The sequence below is a fragment of the Nicotiana tabacum genome, chromosome 10, assembly GCF_000715075.1.
Source record: "Nicotiana tabacum cultivar K326 chromosome 10, ASM71507v2, whole genome shotgun sequence".
Lineage (NCBI taxonomy): Eukaryota > Viridiplantae > Streptophyta > Magnoliopsida > Solanales > Solanaceae > Nicotiana > Nicotiana tabacum.
In genome coordinates, this window is record NC_134089.1 from 158,861,429 (window position 1) to 158,886,938 (window position 25,510).

At 38.7% G+C, this 25,510-nt stretch overlaps 1 protein-coding gene across 4 annotated transcripts; it reads right to left on the reverse strand.

Moving 5' to 3' along the window:
- Nucleotides 1-1,918: 1,918 nt before the first annotated feature.
- LOC107810186 (uncharacterized) lies at nt 1,919-24,931 on the reverse strand. Of its 4 annotated transcripts, XM_075223454.1 has the most exons (17): nt 24,251-24,931; nt 20,064-20,749; nt 18,139-19,479; nt 17,381-17,710; nt 17,199-17,279; nt 16,987-17,067; nt 16,814-16,845; nt 16,610-16,697; nt 16,390-16,536; nt 14,187-14,378; nt 14,044-14,111; nt 13,858-13,930; nt 13,672-13,770; nt 4,585-4,687; nt 3,305-3,392; nt 2,111-2,456; nt 1,919-1,980 (listed from the first exon to the last, which is right to left on the reverse strand). In XM_075223454.1, exons 1-14 carry the CDS (start codon nt 24,675-24,677, stop codon nt 4,610-4,612), a joined length of 3,723 nt encoding a protein of 1,240 aa, XP_075079555.1. In that variant the 5' UTR covers nt 24,678-24,931; the 3' UTR covers nt 1,919-1,980; nt 2,111-2,456; nt 3,305-3,392; nt 4,585-4,609. The 4 variants fall into 4 exon arrangements, with proteins under 4 accessions (XP_075079555.1, XP_075079554.1, XP_075079553.1 ...); XM_075223453.1 differs by having other exon boundaries at nt 1,919-2,456; nt 24,251-24,790; XM_075223452.1 differs by lacking the exons at nt 1,919-1,980; nt 2,111-2,456; nt 3,305-3,392 and having other exon boundaries at nt 4,476-4,687; nt 16,390-16,551; nt 24,251-24,791.
- Nucleotides 24,932-25,510: the final 579 nt, after the last annotated feature.

Sequence of the window (25,510 nt, forward strand, 5' to 3'; positions counted from 1 at the left end):
GCCTATGCGGGGTGGGGTGGGGTGGGTTCAGGCTTATGCGGCACGGAACGGGTGGGGGGCGGGTTGAAATGAAAAAATTTCAAATTCTAGCGGTTGCGGGTGGAAACTATTTCTCCTGGTACACGAAACTGAAGTTGCATGATCTATTCTTTCTATTTACAATTAATTTTTATAAGGGCCTGCTACCTAATTGCTAAAACCAAAGGAAAACATGTTAGAGGCTACAATGATGGAAAATAACAAGTTTGCTATAATATATTTGAATAATTTGATTCGACGACTGCAAATAGATGAAACAGAGTAATTTCTGATTGTTACTCCATGAAGACTACTAGACTATTACCATTTCTGAATTTTCAAACTAAATTCTTTATTTATTTAAGCAACCATAAAAATGTCCAATGTGAATCCAAAAGTAGACATCTCGGAAGTTAAAAAGTACTCTGTTCATTTCACTTTATACGACTAGAATTGGAGTACGGTGGTCAAATTACCCAATTTTCAGTATGAACGCAAATATAAAACCTTTAAAAAATTTAAAAATTATTACATATATATAAAAAATACAAATACAACAAAGTTACAATAGTTAACAATTTAAAATATTTGATAAGTATTTGAAAAATTTGTGATAAAAAAAATTTCTTTGATTCTCCAAATACAACTAGATCACATAAAATAGAATAAAAAGAGTAGTTTCTAAGGTATATACACTACAACATTACATTTAGTTTGAATTTTTAATGTTCGATTAAGTACAAAAGTAATTAACATATGTATGGTATATATAAATGGAGCATTATAAAATGTGTTCTGGTGGTATTTTCGAGTATTATGGTTCACAATCACATATTGACTGAAAAAATTAAATATGGCATAATGATTTGAATATTTTTATAGGAGAATGATTTTCAATACTAATTAACAAATTCTTTTTTGTTAGACACACGTTGTTCAGAAGGAAACAAAGCAAAAAATTGATAGGCAAAGAAATACAGAAAAAAATAACAAAATGAACAAGCGGAAAAAGAAAAAAGAAAAAAAAAAGACTTGATGCAGGGCAGGACATGGCTGGCCCGGCGGGGCGGGGCGGGTTAGAAACCTATAAAAAAGCTATGCGGATTGAAAGTTTTGGGGTTCAGCCAAACCTGTCCCGCAATCGCCCATTGCCATTCCCAGAAAAGCATAGTCCATCCCAACAATTCTAACGATGATAAATATATCAAAAGATGGGATACATATAATAAAGCCTAACTAATGAAGCACATTTATCAACTATAGATGAAGTTCCTTGAGAAATGGTACGTGGTTCCCCACATCACCAAATCTAAATGCTTAACGTATGTAGAGTACCAACTTGGTGGTGGTATCCGAAGGGCAAAAGGACAATTAGTAGAGTTTAGAACCAGTGATAAATAAATGCAATCATGAATAGTTAATCCTAACCATCAACAACAAAAAACACAGAATAATCCCACAAGTGGAGTGTGAGAAGGATAGTATGTACACAACCTTACCCCTATCTTAAAAAGGTACTGAGGCTACCTTCGACTCGTGTAAAGATGGCCAAAAAAAAAAGCAGTAACAATAAGAAGATAAGAAACCGTAGCGAAAGAAACAACTGGTAGTAGTAGAAACCTAAGTATAAGAAAATACAAGACTAACAATAATACTACTGGTACGCAGAAGAAAAAATCCTAACCATCCTCAACCAAATTTACATTTGAAATATTTACGAAACATTCAAGATACAGTTGTATCAAGACGCGAGCGCAAAACAGATATAGCCGGAAAGAGTATGAAAACCCATACAGCTAAAGTAGGCTAACTCTAGAGTTCCCCGTCAGAGTTTTCACTATTTCATTAGGGATACGTATGTATGAGCAAAATGCAGCTAATCTAACAGCTTATAATATTCGATCAAAGTAAACAAGAGCTCACGCTGATCATTATAGTTCTAAAGTTTAGAACTCTCCAACCCTACATCGCCCAAAAGTAAAACAAGAAATTAAGAAGACGGTTTAGAAAAATAGAGAAGGCCTAGGAAAATAACCAATGACAATACTTCTGGATCGAAGAGAAAAAGTTATACATTCAGCTATGATCTCACCTCATATATCACAATCATTCTTCAACATATGATGCGATTGTTGCCACAGAAGACCTGTGACAATGGAGAACATCTGCAAGAGGAAGTTCATAAGTGCTCCAAGCAGTGGCAATCCCAACAAGAGTCCATTCATCCAAGTTCAAATTTTCTTTTCTGCTGAAGTTAACCACCTGAGGCTTGAACAACTCGTGAAATACAATCACATAACCGTATAATCCTCATGTATCCAGCTCTAAGATTTTTGACAGCAGCTCTAATTTCACCAAGTAGTGCATCATCTGAATGTTCCACGCGAAGAGCTAGAGCTGCAACCTGGGATGGAACAACTTCTGAAGGATAGACCCCCCTGTCAGGAAATCCTCAAAAAGTCAGTAACTTGTGACACACAATGAAGATGTTGCCACATATCAACAAGTTAGTTGATAATCTTATGAAAAATTGATGAAAAGCAGAATTCACTACCAATCAACACAACCATATGATGATTGAAAATTACTTCCACCAGAGAATGCAGTTCTGATTAAATTACTAGTAAGTAGCTCTGAGGTTATTAACGATATATATTCAGAACTTCAGATCAAATTTCGGACATGACAAGAAAAGAAATATGTTCTAAAGCAATGTGTTTGTGCTGCCACATGCGGTTACTGGTGCACCTCTCTTGACGTAATTGTATGTGCGCATTTCTGCTTAGAGCACCGTAACCTGTGCCTCCAATGCACCATTTTAATATAATCTTGATAATAACTAGATGGCTCCAACCATATGGTTCACTACGTCTGAAATAAGCTAGCAGTTTAAAAACCACCAGACTAAGGAGAGCAACAAGGCTAATATTTTTAAGATTTTCTCTAAGAAGACAAGAAAACTGGAACTAGTGGAGCATTCTTATGTTGAGATGATACATCAACTCTACTTTTTCAACTGGGAAACAGAAACCAGATAAGAACAATTGAGACCAGATACGTTGGTGTCCAAAACCAGCTTAAAGGATTTATCACTGTGCTCATCAAATTATTTTCGACTTTGGATTCATTTTTACTTTCTGGTTTGAGAACTAAAGGGGCACTTATAATGCACAGTATAGATATTTTATCCTGCAGGAAACATGACAAAGATGAACTAATTCATACACCATGTTGTAAGAAAGGTGAAAGCAAAAGACACGAAGCTGTAGAGAAAAAAGGGATGTACCTATTCAAGCATGACATATCTAGTGTCAATTTCACCTTCTTGCCAGTATTAAAATTCACAAAATGAAGCTGCAACTCAAGTTCCTCAACTGCGAATGTGAAGTCAAGTGTTAGTTATAAGGTGCGACGCGCTTATACCAGCAAAATACTTCAAATAATCTGCCAATAACAATTACTACTAAAAACTTACTCCACAAGGACAAAATGACTGTTTACTGCTGAACATTTTAATTTCTGATAAATTGCAGTAAAAGTAAAGGCATGGAGTGCCCATGTGTCTAGGCATGGAATTTACCTGTCTATCCATCCTAAAATATGTATTACTCCATAATTCCCTCTTTGTTATGATAAAAGCACAAAAGAGTTATACAATAAAACGATCCTGACAAAGATAAGAATTAACAGTCCATCTCCAGGGGACAGCAAAGACAATTGCTACCAGTCACTTATCTTCAATTTCTTAGAGCATTTCCATAACCTAATATATGATATGTGAGTGTGAAAGAGGAGTTCAACAACTAGAGAACATGAAAAATGACAGTAATCATCTGAAAAGCACAAATTAAAATACAAAAGGGATGCGTAACAAACAGGAGGCACAGCCTGATGTGAGACTTACTAGACAAGAGAAAGAAAACTTTTAAGGTGCGTGAAAAGCAAAATAGCCCCTTGCAAGGAAGGAGATTTCCACAGAGGAAAAAGCAAAGCAGATGTTAATCTAAAATCCAACTCAAATTAAATAGAAGACAGAATGAGTCTTCCCACAATAATACCTTTTGTGACCAAACTTGCAAGAGAAGAAACAGTGCAACCAAATAAAATAAGAATGCATACAAATTAGAACTTAATATCCCTAATCCAAGAATATTAAAATATTGTATAAGAACTGATTCTGTTTTACATGAGACTTTATTTTGGAAAATCCCAACACCATTCCATTAATGATACAAACTATCTTGCAGTAATTTGACTATTCAAATTTCTCTCTAATTAACTTTTCAGAAACAATTTTAAAATCTTTTGACACCATCAAAAACCAACAAAAGTCATAAGCATGTTAGTATTCTCTACCTAGTCAAATAACTTCAGATAATATAGGTCAGAAGGAGCAATAAAACAACCTCACGCCTTAATAATAAATTACTGAAATTACAGCAATAAATGACCCTAAAATAATTGTCCACAAGTGCCTGATGGTAACGGGCTTAACTGCAAACAGATATCACAAGTGGAATTCAGCAGGTGGGGTGAGAAATGAAAGAAAGAATCGAACAACAATACCAGTTGGAGTGGAGAAAATATCAGCCTAATTATGAAAGTGTATTTGTACCTTTTGCACCTCGGCAACCACATCAAGGGAGTTTCCTAAAAGGGAACGAGTAACCTGCATAATATATTTAATTTATCAGTATCAATCTAATAAGCTTGAAGTATCTCGGATGAACTCAAAAAGTAGCTCAGCAAGATTCACTGTTAAAGGTTGCTTTGAAAGCACAAGTTGTTAAGATCACAGTACTAAGGCAGTTCCAGACATGAAAAACATCCGAGTTTGAGCATTGCCATTTGCTGCCCAACATTTAATGGCCCAAAATAATTCTTTCGATGCATTTATAGTTATTTGTGTGGGAATATATCAGTTGCTTCAGCATTTTCTTTCTAAGCTTCAAAAGAAGCAGACATAATAGGCACATCTACTTCACATATCAATGCCCTGCATCCCTACCCGATGACCCCCACCCCACCCCACCCCACACCCACACACACTAACAAATAGAGAAAAGGAGAAGAAAATCATTTGTATGCCTATGGTTCCACTTCCAACAGTTTATAGCTAGTACCAACATCAGTAGTCAAATTCAAATGGTTAATCAAAGATTCTTTTGCACTTCAAAGATTAGAAATTACCTAGACACAAGCAGTGCATTTCTACGCTAAATCTCCTGGAAATTTTCCTTTAATTAAGGACCTGATCACCTAATGAGGTCAGATACAAAAGTTACCATACAATCAAGAGACTATTGCTTTGGCTTGTAAATTAATGTTACTTCTGGATCCATCCGGTATTCAGTGTACATTTCCAACATTGTTCAACAACAATCTGTGTAACTAGTCTGTAATGCCCTGTAAATTTCTAAGTTTTTTAAATTCAATTCATATTTTTTAAAAGGTGCCAATTTGTGAAATTATGTGGTGATAATTGATTCAATGTTTAAACATTGATGTGGATGTTGACTTGGGTGTATAAATGAATTGGATGAGTTGTGATTGATATTATAGAGAAAGGCGAAGAATTTCGAAGTTTAAAGGTTAAATAGGCTACAGGTAGGTCGCAGTAGAACGTGCGCATCTCTTTGAGACTAAAGGAAGTCACCATGGAGTGGATAATGTGTGGGCATGATTTTGGAGAGGAAGTTCCAGCACGCAGGGGCAGCACATTTCACCCCATCGTGTGATAAACTATGGCCCCACAGTGTGGGATACTACTGGGTATGTTGTTATTATTGTTGTGTGATAAACTGTGAAGCTCAGCTGGTCGGCCGAGCAAATCATGCAGTAGCTCATAGCAGCAATAAGCAGAGTTTTGGTGGAAGAGTTCAAGAAAATAGTCCAGCTCAGTTTGGCTCTACCATGAGACTAACACATCAAGGTTGCCTAGCTGTCAACCAGGTCATGCGTTAGCCTAGCTGCGGCATGAACTAGGGTTTGGGCCAAGGAAGTTTGCTGCCATGGGAGCTTAGTAGGGGATCATCACACAACTAAGGCGCGAGGCCTGTCTGGCAGGGCAAGTGGCCAAGGCCCAAGGGCAAATCCAGGGCGCAGCTTACAAACGTCAGGACGTGAATGCCCTGAGCCCTCACCAACTATAACAGCTGAGATTCGGAGAAACCAATCAGATGGAACTTGTTTGTGATAATCAAGTTGTGCTCCATATTGCTTCAAATCAGTTATCAAATGCGCGCTTAAGCCCTGAAGCGAGACTCAAAACATGTTAAGCGCTTCGCCTCGCTTAGTGAGCGCTTCATTGTTTTCATCAAGGCTCTAAGACATACGTTTCCTTGCCAACGAGCATAATCCTGAAGAGGCGACACTAAACAATTGATATATTTCACTTTATCATAAATTTTCTTCAATTCCTTTCTCCATATATTTGGTATTCATGCTTATAGATATTAGTCTTGGACTACACATACATATTCGTAGTTTTTCTCTATTTACGCCTTTCTTAATAAAGCCCATGCTTTATTGGCGTTTTGCGCTTAAAGCCCCACACCTTAGAGTTCTTTTGCACTTTTCGTCTTTGATAACACTGCTTCAAATCCAGTATTTCATGAGATGTCCAAACACGTAGAGATTTAGTGTCACTTTATTACTGCATTGCATACATATTTACCAAGTCTTTCCCAGGTCCACGAGTTAATTATATGTAACAAGCTTAGTATATACGATATGTATGAACCGGCTTTAAATGGAGTGTCAGATGTTAGACAGGTAGTTTATACTCCTTACATTCCAATTTATGTAACACTGTTTTCTTATTAATCTGTTACAAAAAGAATGACACATTTTTATATTTGAGAATAATTAACTTTAAACTCACGTTTCTATATTTGGAAACAATTAACTACACTTCCCATATTACCTTTAATGAGAAGGTATTATAGCCACACACATGTTATGGTATGTTTTACGACACCAGTTTCAAAAGTTTTATAGCAACACAAATGTTATGGCATGGGTTTCAAAAGTGTTCCTTTCTTTCTTTGACTTCCCCACCAATTCGAACTATGTCACATAAATTGGAGCATGTGGAGTATTGTATATCATCCCACATTGGACAGGTGTAAAGATATAAACATTTTGAATGAAGAGGATGAGCTCTTACGTCTTCAACTTATAACTGCATAACATGATTTCACCAAAACTTGTCCCAACATTTAGAGGTCATCTATGAGACTTGAGTATGTTTATACTCACTCCCTACTTCATGTTTGCAGATACAGACGCCGACGGGGACCTAGCTGCTGACATCCCTCCTCTTCTACAATTCTGCTGGTAAGCCCCACACATATCCAGTGGTGGCTTCTTTTAGAGTGTTAATTCTTTTGCATAGCCTAGCAGTTTCCCAAATACATCTTTTGGCAAGTTAGAAGCTTATTGTCGGTAGCTAGTGGGTCAGAATCATTCTTTTTGGGTATATATGAATTAACATCCCTCATCGGAACTATATGAGGTTTGTTGATGCCTACGGCCTTTATGTGATTTTATGTTGTATGATACATTATTATTATTATTATTTTTTATGACAGAGAAATCCGTCTGAGACCGATCCTTTGGACCAATTGCAGCCTTCGAAACTCGGTGGACAATGGGTCCGTCCCTCTACCCTTCTCCACTTAAATACCAAGCTTTGCTTTGCATGGTGTGGGGGTAGGGGTGGCAAATGGGCGGGTTGGGCTGAATTTGGGCGGGTCAAAATGGGTTAGGTCAATAAATGGGTCATTGCCCAACCCAGCCCAAAGTATATTTGGGTTAAGATGGGCTAAACAATGGGTCATAACTCAACCCGCCCAACTTGACCCATGTTTTAGAACCATGCTCATCTTGAATATAAAAAAAACTTTTACCTTAAAATATGTGAGTTGACAAATATTTTATGGGTGAGGGAGGGGGATTGGAGTGGGTGGATGGTGCAGAAAAACGAAAAAATATAAAACAGAAAACAGAAAATTGAAATTATAAAAAAAAGTAAAAAAAAAATTGAGGGGTTTTGCGTGCGGTGAGGGGGGTTTGGGGTGGGTGGTACAGAAAAATACAAAAAAAGGAAATTTTTTTTTGAGGGAGTTTGCGCTGGAGGGGGGGGAGTAGGGGGTAGAGTGGGTGGTGTAGAAAAATAAAAAAACAGAAAATTGAAAATACAAAAAAAGTGAAATTCTTTTTTGGGGTTTTGACTGGGGGGGTGGGGGAGGGTAGGTGGCGCAGAAAAAAAAATTAAAAATACAAAAAATAGAGGGGGTAAGGGTAGGGTCGGTGGATGGGGTAGAAAAATAAAAGAACAGAAAATTTAAAATACAAAAATAAATAAATAAATAAAATTGGGGCAACTAAGTAAATTTCTAGATAAGTTGGGTTGAGATCCTTTGTTTTGGGTGAGTTTCATGGGTTATATTTGGGCTGTTAAATGGGTCAGAAACTCAGAATGAGCTATAAAAAATAATGGGTTAACTTGGGCGCAACCCAAATTGACTCATGAGCTAAAATATTTGTCACCCAACCCATTAATCTTTAGGCTAGTTGGACGGATTAAATGGTCAAATCGCCACCCCTACTCCCCAGTTCCCGTGTCAATCAAACAATCCAAATTTTTGCAAACATTTTTTTGCTAGTCATTCAATCGACTAATCACGTATACCATCAGCTCAATTTGGTACACCAGCGGATTGCTGAACTACTGTAGAAATTGAAATCGTAAGAACCAAGTAATCTAGTGCAATGTGATCAGTATGCTAAAGGACGTATTCTATGTTGCATTTGGGTACAAGCACTCTAAATATATCATATTTTCTCCCGTGCCTTCTCACATGGTATCAGAGCTATCGTGAGAGATTTATCATTGTGCATAAATTCCAGCAATTGCAGGAAGTGAAATCAGTCACCGGAACCCTTTTTCCGGCGACTTTCAAAGTTGTTTTGCGCTTTGTCTCGGTCAGTGTTGTGCAAAAAATCCAACACTACCACAAGAGTAGTCACTGTCCGGCGACCAAACCCCAGTGAAAATCTCCGGCGGTACTGTAGCTGTCTGAAGAAAATTTTCCGGCGAAGTTCCGACGTCGCGTGGGCCATCTTCCGGCCATTTTTTGGCGACGACTCTTCAGGATAGATTGTTCCCCTTGCAATTCCGAGCCTACCCATCCAGGTTACACCAAATTCCGACCATTTTTATATTTTTCCGGCGTAAATAGTGATTTCAAAAGTGGACTTCCGGCCATTTTTTGAAAAAGTTCCTTCAGAACGGTTGGGTCTTCTGGTAATTCCGATCCTACCCCTACTGTTTTTATTTCATTCCGACCACTTTGAATATTTTCCGGCAGCTACAGTAACTTCCCGGCTGCTATAGTAATATTCCGAGAGCTACAGTATTTCTGGAGTGAACAGTGTTTTTCGGGCAGAACAGTGTTCTATTTTCCTACTATAAAAAGTGTTTTCTCAGCAATTTCTTCAGTTTTCCCAAAGGAGTTACTAATTTTCACTATTTCAAGTTAACCCTACCACTATTAATTGTAGCGACATGGGAACCGATACTTCGAATAGTTGGATGATTTCTTTAGTGGATTATTTTGAGTTTCTTCATTACAAAGCAGGTAAGCAGACATCTTCTGAGATAGCTTCCGTTGTTCAAATAGGTAATAGCGTGACTTGTGTCTCTCAATCTTCATCCTCTGAGTCTTGGGTCATTGATTCAGGTGCATCGGATTATATTTCTGATAACAAATCTCTTTTCACTACTATTTTATATTCTCAATCTCTTCCAAGAGTCACAATGGCCAATGGGTCTCAAACCATGGCAACTGCAATAGGTCAAGCAAGCTCAATTCCTTCCTTACCTTTAGATTCAGTTCTTTATGCCCTAATAGTCCTTTTAATCTCATAGTTGTTAGTCGCCTAGCCAAATCACTTAAATGTGCCGTTTTATTTCTTGATGACCAAGTTTTTATACAGGAACGCAGTACAGGGCGGATCATTGGTACTGGGCGTGAATCAAATGGACTTTATTACCTTATCCTTGCTAAATCACATGGACTCACATCTTGTCTTCCTTCAACAATTTGTCCTGTTACTGATTCACCAGATTTATTACATAAACGGTTGGGACATCCTAGTTTGTTAAAACTTAAGAAAATGGTACCTGGTTTATCTCACTTGTCAGCTCTAGAGTGTGAGTCTTGTCAGCTCGGTAAGCATACTCGCTCTCATTTTCCTCGACGTATTGATAATCAAGCAGAGTCCCCTTTTACTTTAGTCCATTCAGATGTTTGGGGTCCTAGTCGGGTCAGTTCTACCTTAGGATTCCGCTACTTTGTTAGTTTCATTGATGACTATTCTAGGTGCACCTGGATATTTTTGATAAAAAATTGATCTGAGTTGTTTTCTATTTTCCAGACCTTTCACACTGAAATTCAAAATCAATTTGGGGTTTCTATTCGCACATTTTGTAGTGATAATGCCCGAGAGTATTTGTCTTTCCCATTTCAGCAGTTTATGAAATCACATGGGATTATTCATCAAACATCTTGTCCGTACACATCTCAACAAAATGGGGTGGCTGAAAGAAAGAATAGACATCTTATTGAAACTGCTCGTACACTACTCATACAATCTCATGCTCCGTTGCGTTTTTGGGGGGATGTAGTTCCTACATCTTGCTATCTTATTAATCGTATGTCATCTTAGCTATCCATAACCAAGTTCCATTCTCTGTTATGTTTCCCCACTTACCTTTGTTCTCTCTTCCACCCCGTGTCTCTAGAAGCACTTGTTTTGTCCATAACCTTACTCCAGGAACAGATAAGTTGGCTCCCCGTGCTCTTAAGTGCGTATTTCTTGGTTTCTCGAGAACGCAAAAAGGGCATCGATGCTATTCTCCTGACGTCCAGCGGTACCTTATGTCCGATGATGTTACCTTCTTTGAAACCCAATCATACTTCACAGGTCCAGGTAATCACTTAGATATTTCTGAGGTACTACCAATCTCTTCTTTTGGAGATTCAGTCACTATCTCCCATCCATCTTCCTCTACATCTCCAGCTCCACCACCTATAGCTCCCGTTCTACCATCTATAGCTCCAGTTTCACCACCTATAGGTCCAATTCCTCCACATAATCCAGTTCAACCTTCTGCAGCTCCGCCACTCTTGACTTATCATCGCCGTCCGCATCCAGCATCAGGCCCAGGTGATTCACGTCCTGCATCAGATTCTGCACCTACTGCGGACTTGTCTCCTCTTAGTCAACCAATTGCACTCCGCAAAGGTGTACGGTCCACAATTAATCCTAATCCCCACTATGTTAGTCTAAGTTTTCACCGTCTGTCGTCACCTCATTATGCTTTTATATCTTCTTTGTCCACTGTTTCTATTCCTAAGTCTACAGGTGAGGCACTATCTCATCCTGGATGGCGACAGACTATGATTGACGAGATGTCTGTTTTACATGCGAGTGGCACTTGGGAGCTTGTTCCTCTTCCTGCAGGTAAGTCTACTATTGGTTGTCGTTGGGTTTATGCAGTCAAAGTCGGCCCGGATGGCCAGGTTGATCGGCTTAAGGCTCGTCTTGTTGCAAAAGGATATACTCAGATTTTTGGGCTTGATTATAGTGATACTTTCTCTCCCGTGGCTAAAGTAGCATCGATTCGTCTTTTTTTGTCCATGGCTGTTGTACGTCATTGGCCTCTTTATAAGTTAGACATTAAAAATGTTTTTCTCCACGGTGATCTTGACAAGGAAGTTTATATGGAGCAACCACCTGGTTTTGTTGCTCAGGGGGAGTTTAGTGGTTGTGTATGCAGATTGCGCAGGTCACTATATGGTTTGAAACAGTCCCCTCAAGTCTGGTTTGGTAAGTTCAGCACAATTATTCAGGAGTTCGGCATGACTCGTAGTGAGGCTGATCACTCTGTGTTTTATCAGCATTCTGCTTTGAATCTGTGTATTTATCTGGTGGTTTATGTTGATGATATTGTTATTACTGGGAACGATGATGATATTACTAGTCTGAAGCAACATCTCTTTCAGCACTTCCAAACTAAGGATCTGGGCAGACTGAAGTATTTTCTAGGTATTGAGGTCGCTCAGTCTAGCTCAGGTATTGTTATTTCACAGCGGAAGTATGTCTTAGACATTCTTGAGGAGACTGGAATGATGGGTTGCAGACCTATTGACTCTCTTATTGACCCGAATGCTAAGCTTCTGCCTGGACAGGGGGAGCCTCTTAGAGACCCTACGAGATATAGGAGGTTGGTTGGAAAATTGAATTACCTCACAGTGACTAGACCTGACATTTCTTTTCTGGTGAGTGTTGTAAGTCAGTTTATGGATTCTCCCTGTGATAGTCACTGGGATGCAGTTGTTCGTATTCTTCGGTATATAAAGTCAGCTCCAGGCAAAGGATTACTATTCGAGGATCGAGGCCACGAGCAGATTGTTGGGTACACAGATGCTGATTGGGCAGGATCACCTTCTGATAGATGTAGATATTGTGTTCTAGTAGGAGATAATTTGGTCTCGTGGAAGAGCAAGAAACAAAATGTAGTTGCTCGATCTAGCGCCGAAGCGGAATATCAGGCCATGGCTATGGCAACGTGTGAGTTAGTTTGGGTCAAGCAGTTGCTCAAGGAGTTAAAGTTCGGAGAAATCAACAGGATGGAACTAGTGTGTGATAACCAAGCTGCTCTTCATATTGCGTCAAATCCGGTGTTCCATGAGAGGACTAAACACATTGAGATCGATTGTCACTTTGTCAGAGAAAAAATACTTTCAGGAGATATTGTTACAAAGTTTGTAAAGTCGAATGATCAACTAGCAGATATTTTCACTAAGTCTCTTACTGGTTCTCGTATTAGTTACATGTGTAACAAGCTCGGTACATATGATGTGTATGCACCGGCTTGAGGGGGAGTGTTAGTTTATAGATATGTATAGTGTAGTCTTGTCCCACATAGTATAGCTATAAATAATGACCTCTTGTATTGTATTGAACGCACAATATCAATATATCATATTTTCTCCCGTGCCTTCTCACATGTCTAATTTCAGATTAATAAACGGATTGATAGGTCCGCTATGTGAGGGTTATGTTGTGGGGTGCCAGTCACGTGACCCCTAATTTTCAGGTGTAACATAGTCACGTTATCCAATTAGAAAATATGTTTATCACAAACTACATATTCTTGGGCTAAAAGGACAGCCTAAAAGGATGTCAATTTTTATACTTGGGCCTTTTGTTTAATTTTTTTTATCAATTTTCACAAGATCCCAATTATTCAATCTGGACGTCCAGAGATCACAAGTAAGTTCCAAACACAATTCTTGCTAGGAGCCATATATTATTACATACTTCACGTTTACATACTCTTTACTTAGTATAACTATTTTCATTTTCCTTATTCAGGAAGGCTGTCACTTGTTACCTATTCCCTAAAGAAAACGGACACATGCAGCAACAGCAGCGTGTCAGTGTGCTGTGCAAGTTACTAGATGACGCTAGTAGTGCGCTTCACCTTATTGAAACTGTTGCCGATGCAAGAGGTGATAATTTTAAAAGATATACCAAGCCGTCCGCTATTTCTTTGGAGATACATAAGTTGTATTTTACCTGCATTTCTTGCGCCAGAGTCCTAGCACCAAGTTTCTTTGAAATCTCAGCCTTTAAAACAAATCGCAATGCAGCACACGCATTGATATTTGGAAAATTCTACAGAGCCAAAATGTAGCACATCAATAAAACCAAGAGAAGGAAAGAAAGTACAAAAAAAAAGTTCAGCATAATCATGACTTTCACCTTTGTGATTAGTTGATCATTCAAATCGTTAGAGATGATTATGCTTGAGTTTGAACCAATAGTCAACTTCAAACTGGAGTTTTCAAACAAATAAAAACCTAAACATATCATGACATAGAGGTAGAACAAAACTTTCTTCCAAAACCTTAATCATGAAAATAGGCGTAGGAAAATTGTCAGAGAAACCTTTGAACCAGCAAACCAAGATAGTTGAGGATGACAAATGGCCTCCTCACATTCTGAATGACACACATCTAAAAAACGATAAATGGTGTATATTAGTGACAGAATAAAGTAGCTTGAAGCATATAACACAGGACAGAAGAGACCTGCATATCTTGACGTAGGAATCTACAACACGATCTCCTCACTAGATGTTCTTTTACAGAAATGATGGTAGTGGCACAACTTGGTTCTCCCTCAAGTTTAAAAGAAGAACGCAAGGATCTAGCCAATTTTGCAACTTTTCTTTCTGAAACTTCCAAACCCTCCTTGATAGTGGCCACTTTATTATGACGCTCCTGCATTACATAAAGCATCTGTATCATACTAGATTAAATTGGTCATAGCAAGTATGATGAGTTGGACAAGCTCAGAGGAATATAACATTATATAGGTCAACAAACAAAGTATACAAAGTTGTTTGCTAAAATCAAGCAAGTTATCTTTAATTTCTCTAACTTTTTAGTCCTCTAAAAAGAAGGCAAAAACATTTATTAAATGATTTCTGCATCATGAGCAAATTTAAATTAAAAAAAAAACATGTTTACATCCTTTCTCACAGACACATGCACGCGCATAAAGGATGATAAGTGTAAGACAATTATTCTAAATGTCTTCGGTATCCAAAGACAGAACCTGGAACGTGAGAAAACTTCATGAACATTAAAAGATATGAAGTGCACTAACTCGTTATTCTAGAAGCATGGTCACAAATAAAACAAGCTGTTGCATCTTGCCATCTTTCAGGTGTGCCACAATTAATTCTGATGAATAGACCCGAACTCCAGTCTGTACGAGATAAAGTAGTAGATTGTGAATTTATGATGATTAGGGACCTGATGCCCTTACAACAGACAAAAGACAAACTTCAACCGGGAGGAAAAGGGAACTAAAACCCATAGTTGAGCCTTCATAACTGTAGAGTAACCACTTAAAACTGACTGGGACAACTAAGAGCATTTTTCCTGTTAATAAAATGGATGTTGAGCTACAACTACTGAAAAGATAATGACTGACATACAAAGTCTCAGACGAATGGCAACTGATCAATAAGTCAAGAACTCCAGTTACAAGTTCTTAGTCATGGACTCATGGACAAAGTCAGAAGTAATGTTTACAGTTAATGACATCCATACAATTAACAGTTAATGATAACGACAATAAATATAACCTAGCAACACCACCAAGTTTTCAGCTGAACAAGGAACACCAAGAATGGAGAACTAAAAACCGGTCCTGGCAAATAAAATGACAGATTGAAGAGGGAAGTTTTCCTATTAGCGTTATTCCTTTATTGAATATTTCCTTCCTCTTTTAGTCGGCAAATACAATCAGCAAATGAAAGTGTTATAGGAAATGATCGGCATACCCAGTGTTATTGAAAGCGCTCGCTTCTCGCTTTAAGCGCTGAAGCGATGCGAGGCGCTGTTCTATCGCATTTCTGCTATAAAAGCGACTCACATAAAAAAAACGCACGCTTTAACCGCTTAAGCGAGAAGCGCCGCGATGGAAAAAGCGCAAAAAAGTGTGCTTAAGCGATGTGAAGGCATCTGCTTGGGTTTATTTTAAAATATTTGGCAAATAAACCGTCAATTGCCAAATAAACATACGCTCTTCTGCTGCTCCAACTCCAGCGACGACTGCTGCTCCAACGACTGCTTCTTCTCCGGTTCTCTGTAAGTTTCTTCTTCTCTCTTCTTCTCTTCTTCTTCTTCTTCTTCTTCTTCTTCTTCTTCTTCTTCTTCTTCTTCTTCTTCTGCTCTTCTTTTTCTGTTCGACTCCTTTTCTCTCTTTTTCTTTCTATTTTTTTCACTTTCTATTGCTCTGTTCTAGACATCTAATTTATGCTCTGTTCTTCTGCCCTATTTTTCTCTTCTTCTTTCTGTTTTTTTCACTTTTTATTGCTCTGTTTTTGTGCCCTAAAACTATGCTCTGTTTTCTGGTTTATTGCTCTGTTTTTGTGCCTTAAAACTATGCTCTGTTTTCTGGTTTATGCTCTGTTTTTCTGATTGTATTGCTCTGTTTTCTGTTTTTCTGTTTTCTGCTCTGTTTTTCTGCTAGTGCTCACTGTTCTGGTTCGTCAAAATTAACTGCTAGTGCTTAATATGTTGTTTTTAATGAGTTCCTAGCCATTTATCTATGCCTTTTTTTTATTTGTGTTAAATTGTACATGAAAAAAGCGCGCGCTTTGCTTAGCGCTTCTCGCTTCGGTGAAGCGAGGCCTCGTCGCTTTTTTGAGCTTAACGCTTTCCAAAACACTAGGCATGCCAAACAGCAGTATGTAATCAATATTTGATTTCTATAGAGTACCTCCTGCAGAGCCTTTTCACAGGCTAATGAGCTCTCACTAGAAATAGCATCATCCTGGGTGACTCCTGAGACAGTTATATGAAGTGAATGATTGATTTTTGACATTTGGGACCTCTGAATTCCAGAGTTCAACAGTTGACATTTTTCCTGTATGCATGATGACTTATGTCAAAAGAATGACAAGGTGATCATAGAAAGAGAGATTAAGCATAAATAGTACCAGCAGTTTCTTCTTCTTCGCACACCTCAAGTGATACTTTGCTTTCTCATGTACAAGCTGACATAACAACATTATTGCTTCTAAAGTTCTGCATTATCATCACATATAAGAGAGATAACACACTTTTCAAGCACACAGAAATATGATGTCAAAATGAAAATAACATCAATTATGTTGGCAAATAAAGGTGGAACGAGAATTTACCTTTTCTCCTGAAAACTGGTAACTAACGTTTTCTGAAAAGATGAGGAAATCAAGGTCAATAGCTACTTAAAACTTCCTGGGCATAAGAAGAATGCATTTAACATTTGATCTATTATTATTTTGCTTTTCATTAGTTCTGAAACATGAGCCAACGTATCCCCAAGCAAAGAAACCTGAGTGAGAATTTGACGGTGCAAAATGTCGTATGTTTGTGCCTTCTGCATTCGGGTGACAATGTCTTCCACCATTTCAATCTACAACAATTTATTAAAAAACAATAAAGATGATAAGACAACATGAATCAAAATCTGGTTATTTTACATCTAGAAGTAAATTCTACCGACAGAACATTTCTAAAGCATATCTTAAAGTGAAAAAACTATACTGCTGGCATAGTAAGCATGGTAAGTCTTTCTTTAGGCAAAGATATCCACTCATCTGCACCCTCCATACGTTTGGATTTAATCTGCAACATAAAAGAGGAAGCCTTTTCATTTCCCGAACCCTTTTTTTCAAAAAGAGTGCCATCCAGGCAAGTAACATAGAAAGACCATAAAGCCATCTTACATCTTTCCATTGTCTGAGTTCAAGATGAGCTCTGAGCATTTCTTTTCTGCTATCATCAGGACGTCCCGAGATTCCTGGACTATTACCAACCCCTCTCTGGAGTTTCGAGCTACTTTGAGACATGATAATTTCATTTGTGTGTTCCATATCTCCATATGTCAACTCTTCACTGCATCTTTTATGGGCAGAAGAGTTTCTAGGTCTGCCAATTGAGTGGTTGCATGTGGGAGATTGCACAGCTTCACCTACAGAGGAACATGTAGTGTTGGATTGTGCCAGCAAGTGAAACCCCTTTGCTGGTGGACTTCGTGAAGACCATTGTACAGGAGTCTGCAGAATATGGCTATATAAGTGAATATTGAATGCAAGTTGCGAATTTTCAAGCTAAAAAAGTGGCAAAGCAGGAATTCAGCAAGCGTGTGCTTAGAAGCCACAATAAGGATTTGGAGTTAAAAAATTAAATGAAAAACCAAATTCGTAATGGAAAAAGAAGAACAAGCTGTTTGCATGTTTCAATATCCAAAATTAACAAAAAAGGAAGAACAATTGCCAATGACAGTAGCTTTTTTAAGGAAAAAGGGGACAACACCACATTGATAGAAGTGAATCAAATGTAGGGAAAAATAACCTTAGGGAAATAGCAAATAAGCAAATCATCATGGCTCATGCAGGACACAGGTTTAGCTGCATACCGACACCACAGCAAATTAATTGATCGGTCTCAAACAACACATAAGGGAATGGAATGGTGTATTAACCTTTTCAACCACCAACGCGCCTACATTCTGAATAGAGGAAGAAGCAGTGCGAGCTAAAGGAGACTTGTTTAGCTCTTGAGGATCAATTTCAAATCTAGGGAGACCATTTGCACTCTGAAAATTCCCATCTAATATTGCTGAAGATAGATGAGAGCTCCCATCCCTGGAGATCTTTGAGTCCTCAGTGCTTTCCAGTACATTCATTTGATCAAGGAGCTTAGCTTCTATGCTATATGTCCCGTCTGGTTGCCTTAACACTTTGCTGCCTTCGACAACTGGTGAACCAGACTGTTCTTCAGTTGATGTGGAGGAAGAATGCCAATTGCCATCCGTTGCATTCGAAGAATGTCCATCTGTCAAATTACCTATTGAAGATGCATTTTTCACTAGGCCTAAGCTCTTCATGGGTTCATCATGCAACTTTGATTCTTTAAAGGGGCTGGACTGATGTTCAGTCCATGTTGATGACTTTGACTGCAAGGACTTTTCTGGAGAAAAAACCAATTTTTGAGCAATAGCAGTCACTTTCTCCTGCCCTAGATACTCAACCAATGGGAAACCAGTTCTAGAAATCAGCGATCTCTTCTGCCTGAGGTCATCTGGTGTAAAAGTGTCATTTGTCTTTCCCGACCAAGAAAACCTTGATGAAGCCAAAGGGGCTGTAGGTTTCAACACTTGATCCACGGGGAGAAAACCAGTATTTAGCCGATTGAGAGATTTCCCCTGCTTTTCAGGGCCCAGAGATTGTTCACATGGAATTACATCGTCGCTAGTTAAAAGAGTCTCACTCCTACTACCACCTGAGGTGAACATTTTTTTTTTTCCTTCCTTCATAGAAGTACCTGAAAATTGCTCCTCTGTACAAGTCATAAAGGAATCCAGAGATTTGACTCCCATTTGTAGGTTCCTTTTCTTCAATATAGAATCCAAAGGAGGTGTTCTTGGAAACACTAAGGATCTGATGTCCATATTGGGGATTCTGTCACCAAGGGGAGAAGATAGTTCAGAAGCCTTAAGTCTCTCAAGTTTGGAAATGTTCTTCTGGAGGGACGCTGAACTTGTCCAAGGTCCTCTCTTTTCATTGCTCAAAAAGGAAATGGGATCTTCAAGGAAAGACACTGCCATTGAATTCTGTTTGACAGGTGAAGGACTACCAATAACTATTATTCTTTGCGTAGCTGGTGAAGAGGACACTAAATCAACCAACGGAGATTCCCTGCCACGCGGGGACCCACAAAATTGACCAAGCTCACCATCATTACTACATAGGGCTTCACTAATTCCCACCTCAGAAGCATCCTTGACAGACTTATTATTTTCACCAACATCCTGCAATTGAAACTACAAAAAAAATGAAATCAGGGCATTGGGAAAAAGCAAAGTAGATTAAGCCTAACTTCCTGACCCAGTAAAAATATTTATCATAACTATTTTCCTGAAACAAATCATTCAGGGACATGGATAAAACATATCTGTTTCACAATTCAACGAGGAACTTAGCCCCAACGTGGCATGTACAGGATTTTAGAACAATGCATCCCTAAACAAGACACCAACTACTTGCAATTCAACAAGGACTTTAGCCAAAATATGACGTGTACAGGACTGTAGAACAATCTAAAAGAATTGGCAATGGCAAGTAAAAGATCATATCTTATATTTAAAGTCACATCTTCTATCACCTACCTTATCATCAAATAAACTTAGCATGTAGAATCTCAGAGTAGGAAACACTAAGGACATGGACATAATGTCAAGTGGAAAATGATGACTTATTTACATAAATGTAAACTAAAGAACTGAGGTGTAGATAAGCCCAACGATGTAGTGTACCAAGATGGTGTAAATAAGAGAGCACAACAGGTCATGGATATTGATTATGCATTTATGCAACGGAATTAACATACCATAACTCGGTTACTTACTTTACTTAGCTCCTTCGGCGACTGATTTACTCTATGAACATAATTATCCGGAGCTGGAACAGTGGATATGGGCAACGCATCAGCATCAATTGCACGAGAACGAAACTTATTACCATCATCTGTGTCGTCGATTTTCTGGCACAAAGGTACAAGTGGCATATTAAGACTAACAATTGCATTTGCTTCTTGTTCTCCATTTCCACCTAAATCCATCATTGCACTTCCAACCTCCATTTTCTTGCTTGCTGGTGACTCTAAAACACTAGTATCTCCTGAAACAGAATCTGCATGTTTTTCTTGGCCTTCTGCTAAAAGAGCTTCTAAATCAGGAGGGAGTCTCCCATAATCATATCTTCTCGAGTTTTCTCCAATCAGACTCATGTCACTCGAATCACTAATGCCACTAAAATTGGCAACAGGCATAGAAGATTGAGAAATTAGCTTCTTGGACATAGTGAGTTCCATGGAATTACCTAGACAGGTCTGTGTCGGTGTTTTCTCATCAAATGATACTTCTGTTGGGGTCTTCAAATCTATCCCTGAATCTGACCTAACAAATCTGCGGAAGTGCATGGAGAAAGCTGTTGAATCCATAGTAATATCATGATTTTCGTCTGACACTGCTGAATCTGATAGCCGGCCTGGCCTTATAAAATTGGGAGATACTGGGCCGAAAAAATTATCTTCTGCCAAAAAGAAAGGCCACATAGAATACTACTGTTACAAACTCTTAAGGGTTTAACATTCCTATCAAATCAACATAATTATGTCTAATGGAAGAGATCCCAGTAAACTGAAAATTTTAAACCAATAGAAAAAAAAGATGGTTTGTTTTCCATTTGTGATTCAATGACGACAAAGACCACAAATTCCTTCCAGATAACAAATCTATTATCATGTCACATGCAGAAGCAGCTATCCTGATATGCGATATCATAGAAGTCCTTTCACAAAATGTGGCCCAAGTCAGGACATTAAAGGATACAGATAACAGCTAAAAATAAAAAGGAGCCAAAATCCTAATTATCCAGTCTCTCAAAATAACATCAATTCAAGCCATAAAGACATACATAACCTCTTCCTATCTCTAGTGTGAAGATAACATCTTCCTATCTCTAGCGTGAAGATGATCAATGCAAGGTACGTGCATGTTGTAGTTGTACATTGTGCACCAAATGTATCTACAAACAGGGGAAGATCCATGTGGATGGGTGGGAGTGCCATGGCACCTGCAAGGCTGCAACTTGGGAAATACTACAGAAAGTATGTTGATATCTTTTGAAACTTGGCTATGTAATTTAAGTTGGCACCCGCATTCAGAAAAGAGGAATAGGTCCAGGGGTTGGGAGTGACCTTAAATGTTACTTTGGCAAGGAGCAAAATTTGAATTATTCAAGCTCCTATTTTTGTTTGTCAAGGATTTCTCCTCTTATATTTTTTTATAATCGTGGCATCCCACCAAGCATACGGATACCTTCAGTAATTCCACGTGATACCTGCTATCTCCCACCAGCAATAGGTATCGGCAACTCTATCCACTAAGGTTGGGACAGATGAAAAGAAATCACCTAGTGTTTTTGCCTATTTGAACCTGAGACCGCGTGGTTCTTAACCCACTTCATTAACCAAAAGAATATTTCCTCCTCTTATATTTTCCTTTACCTCTTTTCTATTTTATCATTTTGTTACTTTTCTTATAATGTTCTATGTCCAGGCTTCCTACTTCTCTTTCTATTTGTTTTTTCCATATTTCCCTTTATCCTCTCATATTCTACTTCCTATAACAGTAACCTTGGAGAAATAAACACACAGAAAAGTACCTAAAACACATGAAATCTCATAAACTGAAGCGCCAGCTACAAACCAAATTAGAATTTCCATCTTTCAAGTCCGAAAAACTATTGACCTTTTGAAAACTCTAATGACCTTTTGAAAACTCTAACTGATCAAACTAATGATCCATTTCTTTTGTTTATTAGATTCAAAATTTAGTGGTTTGTTATGGTGTTCAATTCAATTTAGAATTTTTAGGCGCTTAAATCAAGCTGCAACAACTATAGGGATATCAAGTTGTTAAGCCATACGATGAAAGTGTGGGAGAGGGTGATTGAAGGGAGGTTGAGGAGGTGTGTGTCCATTTTCGAGAACCAATTTGGTTTCATACCGGGACGGTCGACTACTGAGGCCATTCACGTTGTGAGGAGATTGGTAGAGCAGTATAGGGCGGTAATGAAAGATTTGCATATGGTGTTCATTGACCTGGAGAAAGCCTATGACAAAGTCCCGAGAGAGGTTCTATGGAGATGTTTGGAGGCTAGAGGAGTGCTTGTAGCATATATTAGAGTGATTCGGGACATGTATGATGGGGCTAAGACATGGGTTAGGACAGCAGGAAGAGACTCGGACTAATTTCCGGTTGAGATGGGGTTGCATCAGGGATTTGCACTTAGCCCGTTTTTGTTTTCCTTGGCGATGGATTCTTTGACGCGTCACATTCAAGGGTAGGTACCTTGGTGCTTGTTATTTGCGGATGACATAGTCCTGATTGATGAGACGCGAGGTGGTGTTAATGAAAGGCTAGAGGTCTGGAGACATACTCTAGAGTCTAAGGGTTTAAGGTTGAGCAAGACCAAGATAGAATACTTGGAGTGCAAGTTCAGCGGTGTTACCTAGTAGGCAGATGGGGATGTGAGACTCAATATGCAAGTCATTCCCAGGAGAGAGAGTTTCAAGTATCTGGGATCTATAATTCAGAAGAATGGGGAGATACCGGAGCAGGGTGGATGAAGTGGAGGCTCGCTTCCGGTGTCTTGTGTGATACGAATGTGCCGTTGAGACTTAAGTGTAAGTTCTACAAGGTAGTGGTTAGACCGACTATGTTGTATAGGGCAGAGTGTTGACCAGTCAAAAAGTCCCATGTCCAGCAGATGAAAGTAGCGGAAATGAGGATGTTGAGATGGATGTGTGCGCATACTAGGTTGGATAGAATTAGGAATAAAGTTATTTGAGACAGGGTGGGAGTGGCCTCTGTGGAGGCAAAGATGCTTGAGGCAAGGTTGAGATGGTTCAGGGATGTTAAGAGGAGAAGCACAGATGCCCCAAACAGGAGATGTGAGAGGTTGACCTTGGGAGGTGAGATGAGGGGTAGAGGTAGGCCAAAGAAGTCTTGGGGAGAGGTGATCAGGCGGGACATAGCGCAGCTTGAGCTGACCGAGGACATGACCCTAAATAGAAGGGTATGGAGGTTGAAGTTTAGAGCAGAAGGTTAGTAGGTAGTCGTGTGTTTCCCTTTGTCTTCTCTAGTTCGATAGTATTAGTGCTAGTACGGTACCCTTTTTTCCCTTTATTTGCTATATTCGCATGTCTTGTTCCGTTATTACTTGTCATCGGTAATTCTGCAGTTTGCTAGCAGTACTTCGTTCATATTCTCGTTTGCTGCCTTGGATTTATTTTTCTAAATATATTATCTTGATATTACTTGTTATTGGTATTCCTTTCATATTCTTTGTTGCTATCTTCGATTTAGTTTTTTTAATTATTCGTCTTGCTATTACTTGCTAGCAGGGCTTCCTTCACCTTTTTAGCCGAGGGTCTATTGGAAACAGTTCCCCTGCCCTTCCAGGGTAGGGGTAAGGCTGCATACATCCTATCCTCCCCAGACCCCACTTGTGGGATTATACTGGGTGGTAGTTGTTGTTGTTGTAGGCACTTAAATCATGATGAGAATGTTGTATGAATCAGCAGATAATATGAATTTACTTAGATTTGTTTCTTAGGACTTTAGTTTGTAATAGTGTATTTTCTTTGAATTTAATCCTATTTCATTCCAGGGAATCATAAGCATTTTAAACTAACATCTGATCAGAATATGTTGTGGGCTTTGTGTTGCATTTTCAATCAATTATCTAATAACACGAGCTAACTTACGAGCACCTCAACTATTTCACCGGGTACCGATCACTTCCTACCAGCACGAGTAATTCTTAAGCAGAAGGGAAGAAGAAGAAATCACCTAGTGCTTTTGCCTCCGCTGGGATTTGAAAACTTTTGGTAGCTATGGATCAGAAAAGCTATTAAACCAATCCGAATTAACCCAGAATAGATCAAACCAAACCAATTATACTCTCCTTCTCAGCTATAAACACAGATAAAATAAAATAAAAAAGAGGGAGAAAGAGAGTACTTGCCATCATCATTTGAAGTAGCAGAACCAAAATTACTGCCAGGAGAAAGTGATTCTGCAGGTCTTAAAAACGACCTAGGCAAAGCCATCTCATCATCCTCATCCTCATCCTCATCCTCGTCATTTCCTTCATCTCCGTCCTCGGACTCTTTGGAATCGTCGACCAATTGATCAAAACCTAGGTTTATTATCTCTTCACGTTCACTGTTACTTTCAGCTTTGCCTGAGGGATCCGGAGGGGTTTCGTACTCTTCATCACGGTCGAAGAAGTGTACAGAAGTCATCTCAGCAAAGCTCACTCTTCGTGCTCGCTTCTTCTGCATCGCCATGGTGGTGCCGCCCTCCGAGTTCTCCGTATTGTTGTGGTTCTGATGGCGGTCCTCGCTGGTGACACCGGCGGCGACGGTCGTCGGCGCTGCCGGGGAAGACATTTCAAAATTTTGAATTAATCGGAAATTTATTGCAGATTAGGGCTCGCTCTGCTTGCTGTACTACACTCAGTGAGTGAATTTTTTGTGCGGGAAAGGCGAAATGTTTTTCGGTTTAAAAAACTCGCAATTTTATATAACTTCTACATAATTTCCCTAAATGCTTTTGTTAGAAAAACCCAAAATAGTCCATATTCTTCGAAAAATGATACACTTTTGGTCCTCTCCCAAACTTTTTACTATTACTTTTTTAAGGTGAAAGCGACGACTACACGCGGACTCCTGATCAGGAAGAAAGATGTTGATCTCAGATTACTACGGAAAGGATGCATTTCACATAGTCCATTTGGATATCAATTCTAAAGCAAGAGGCTAATTGGATTGTCTTTTCAATAAAAATAACTTTTAAACTAAAAAGCAATAAGTTAGGTTTGCTGCTAAAAATAAAAATAATAATAAGTTAGGGTTGCCCAGTTTATTACTTTTGGTTTGTTTTAAGCAATTTTTAACTTATTTAAAAAAACTAAAAAGAACTTGATTTGACCAGCATAAAAACCAATCCAACGTGTCAAGGGAAGCTTCGCTGCTAGAAAGTATTGTCTTGTAATCGTATTTGATTGTAAACCAAAAGTAATTAGTTCCTGCACGAACAATCCTATTCAAACCTGGAATAATCATACAAACAAACCAAATCTGCATGCCTACTAAGGTCCCGTTTGGACATAAGAAAATTTTCCTTTTTTTCAAATTTTTTTTTGAAAACAATGTTTGGTTATCAAAATCTTACAATTTTTCCAATCTCACTTGGAAATGCATTTTCAAATTTGAAAAACCGG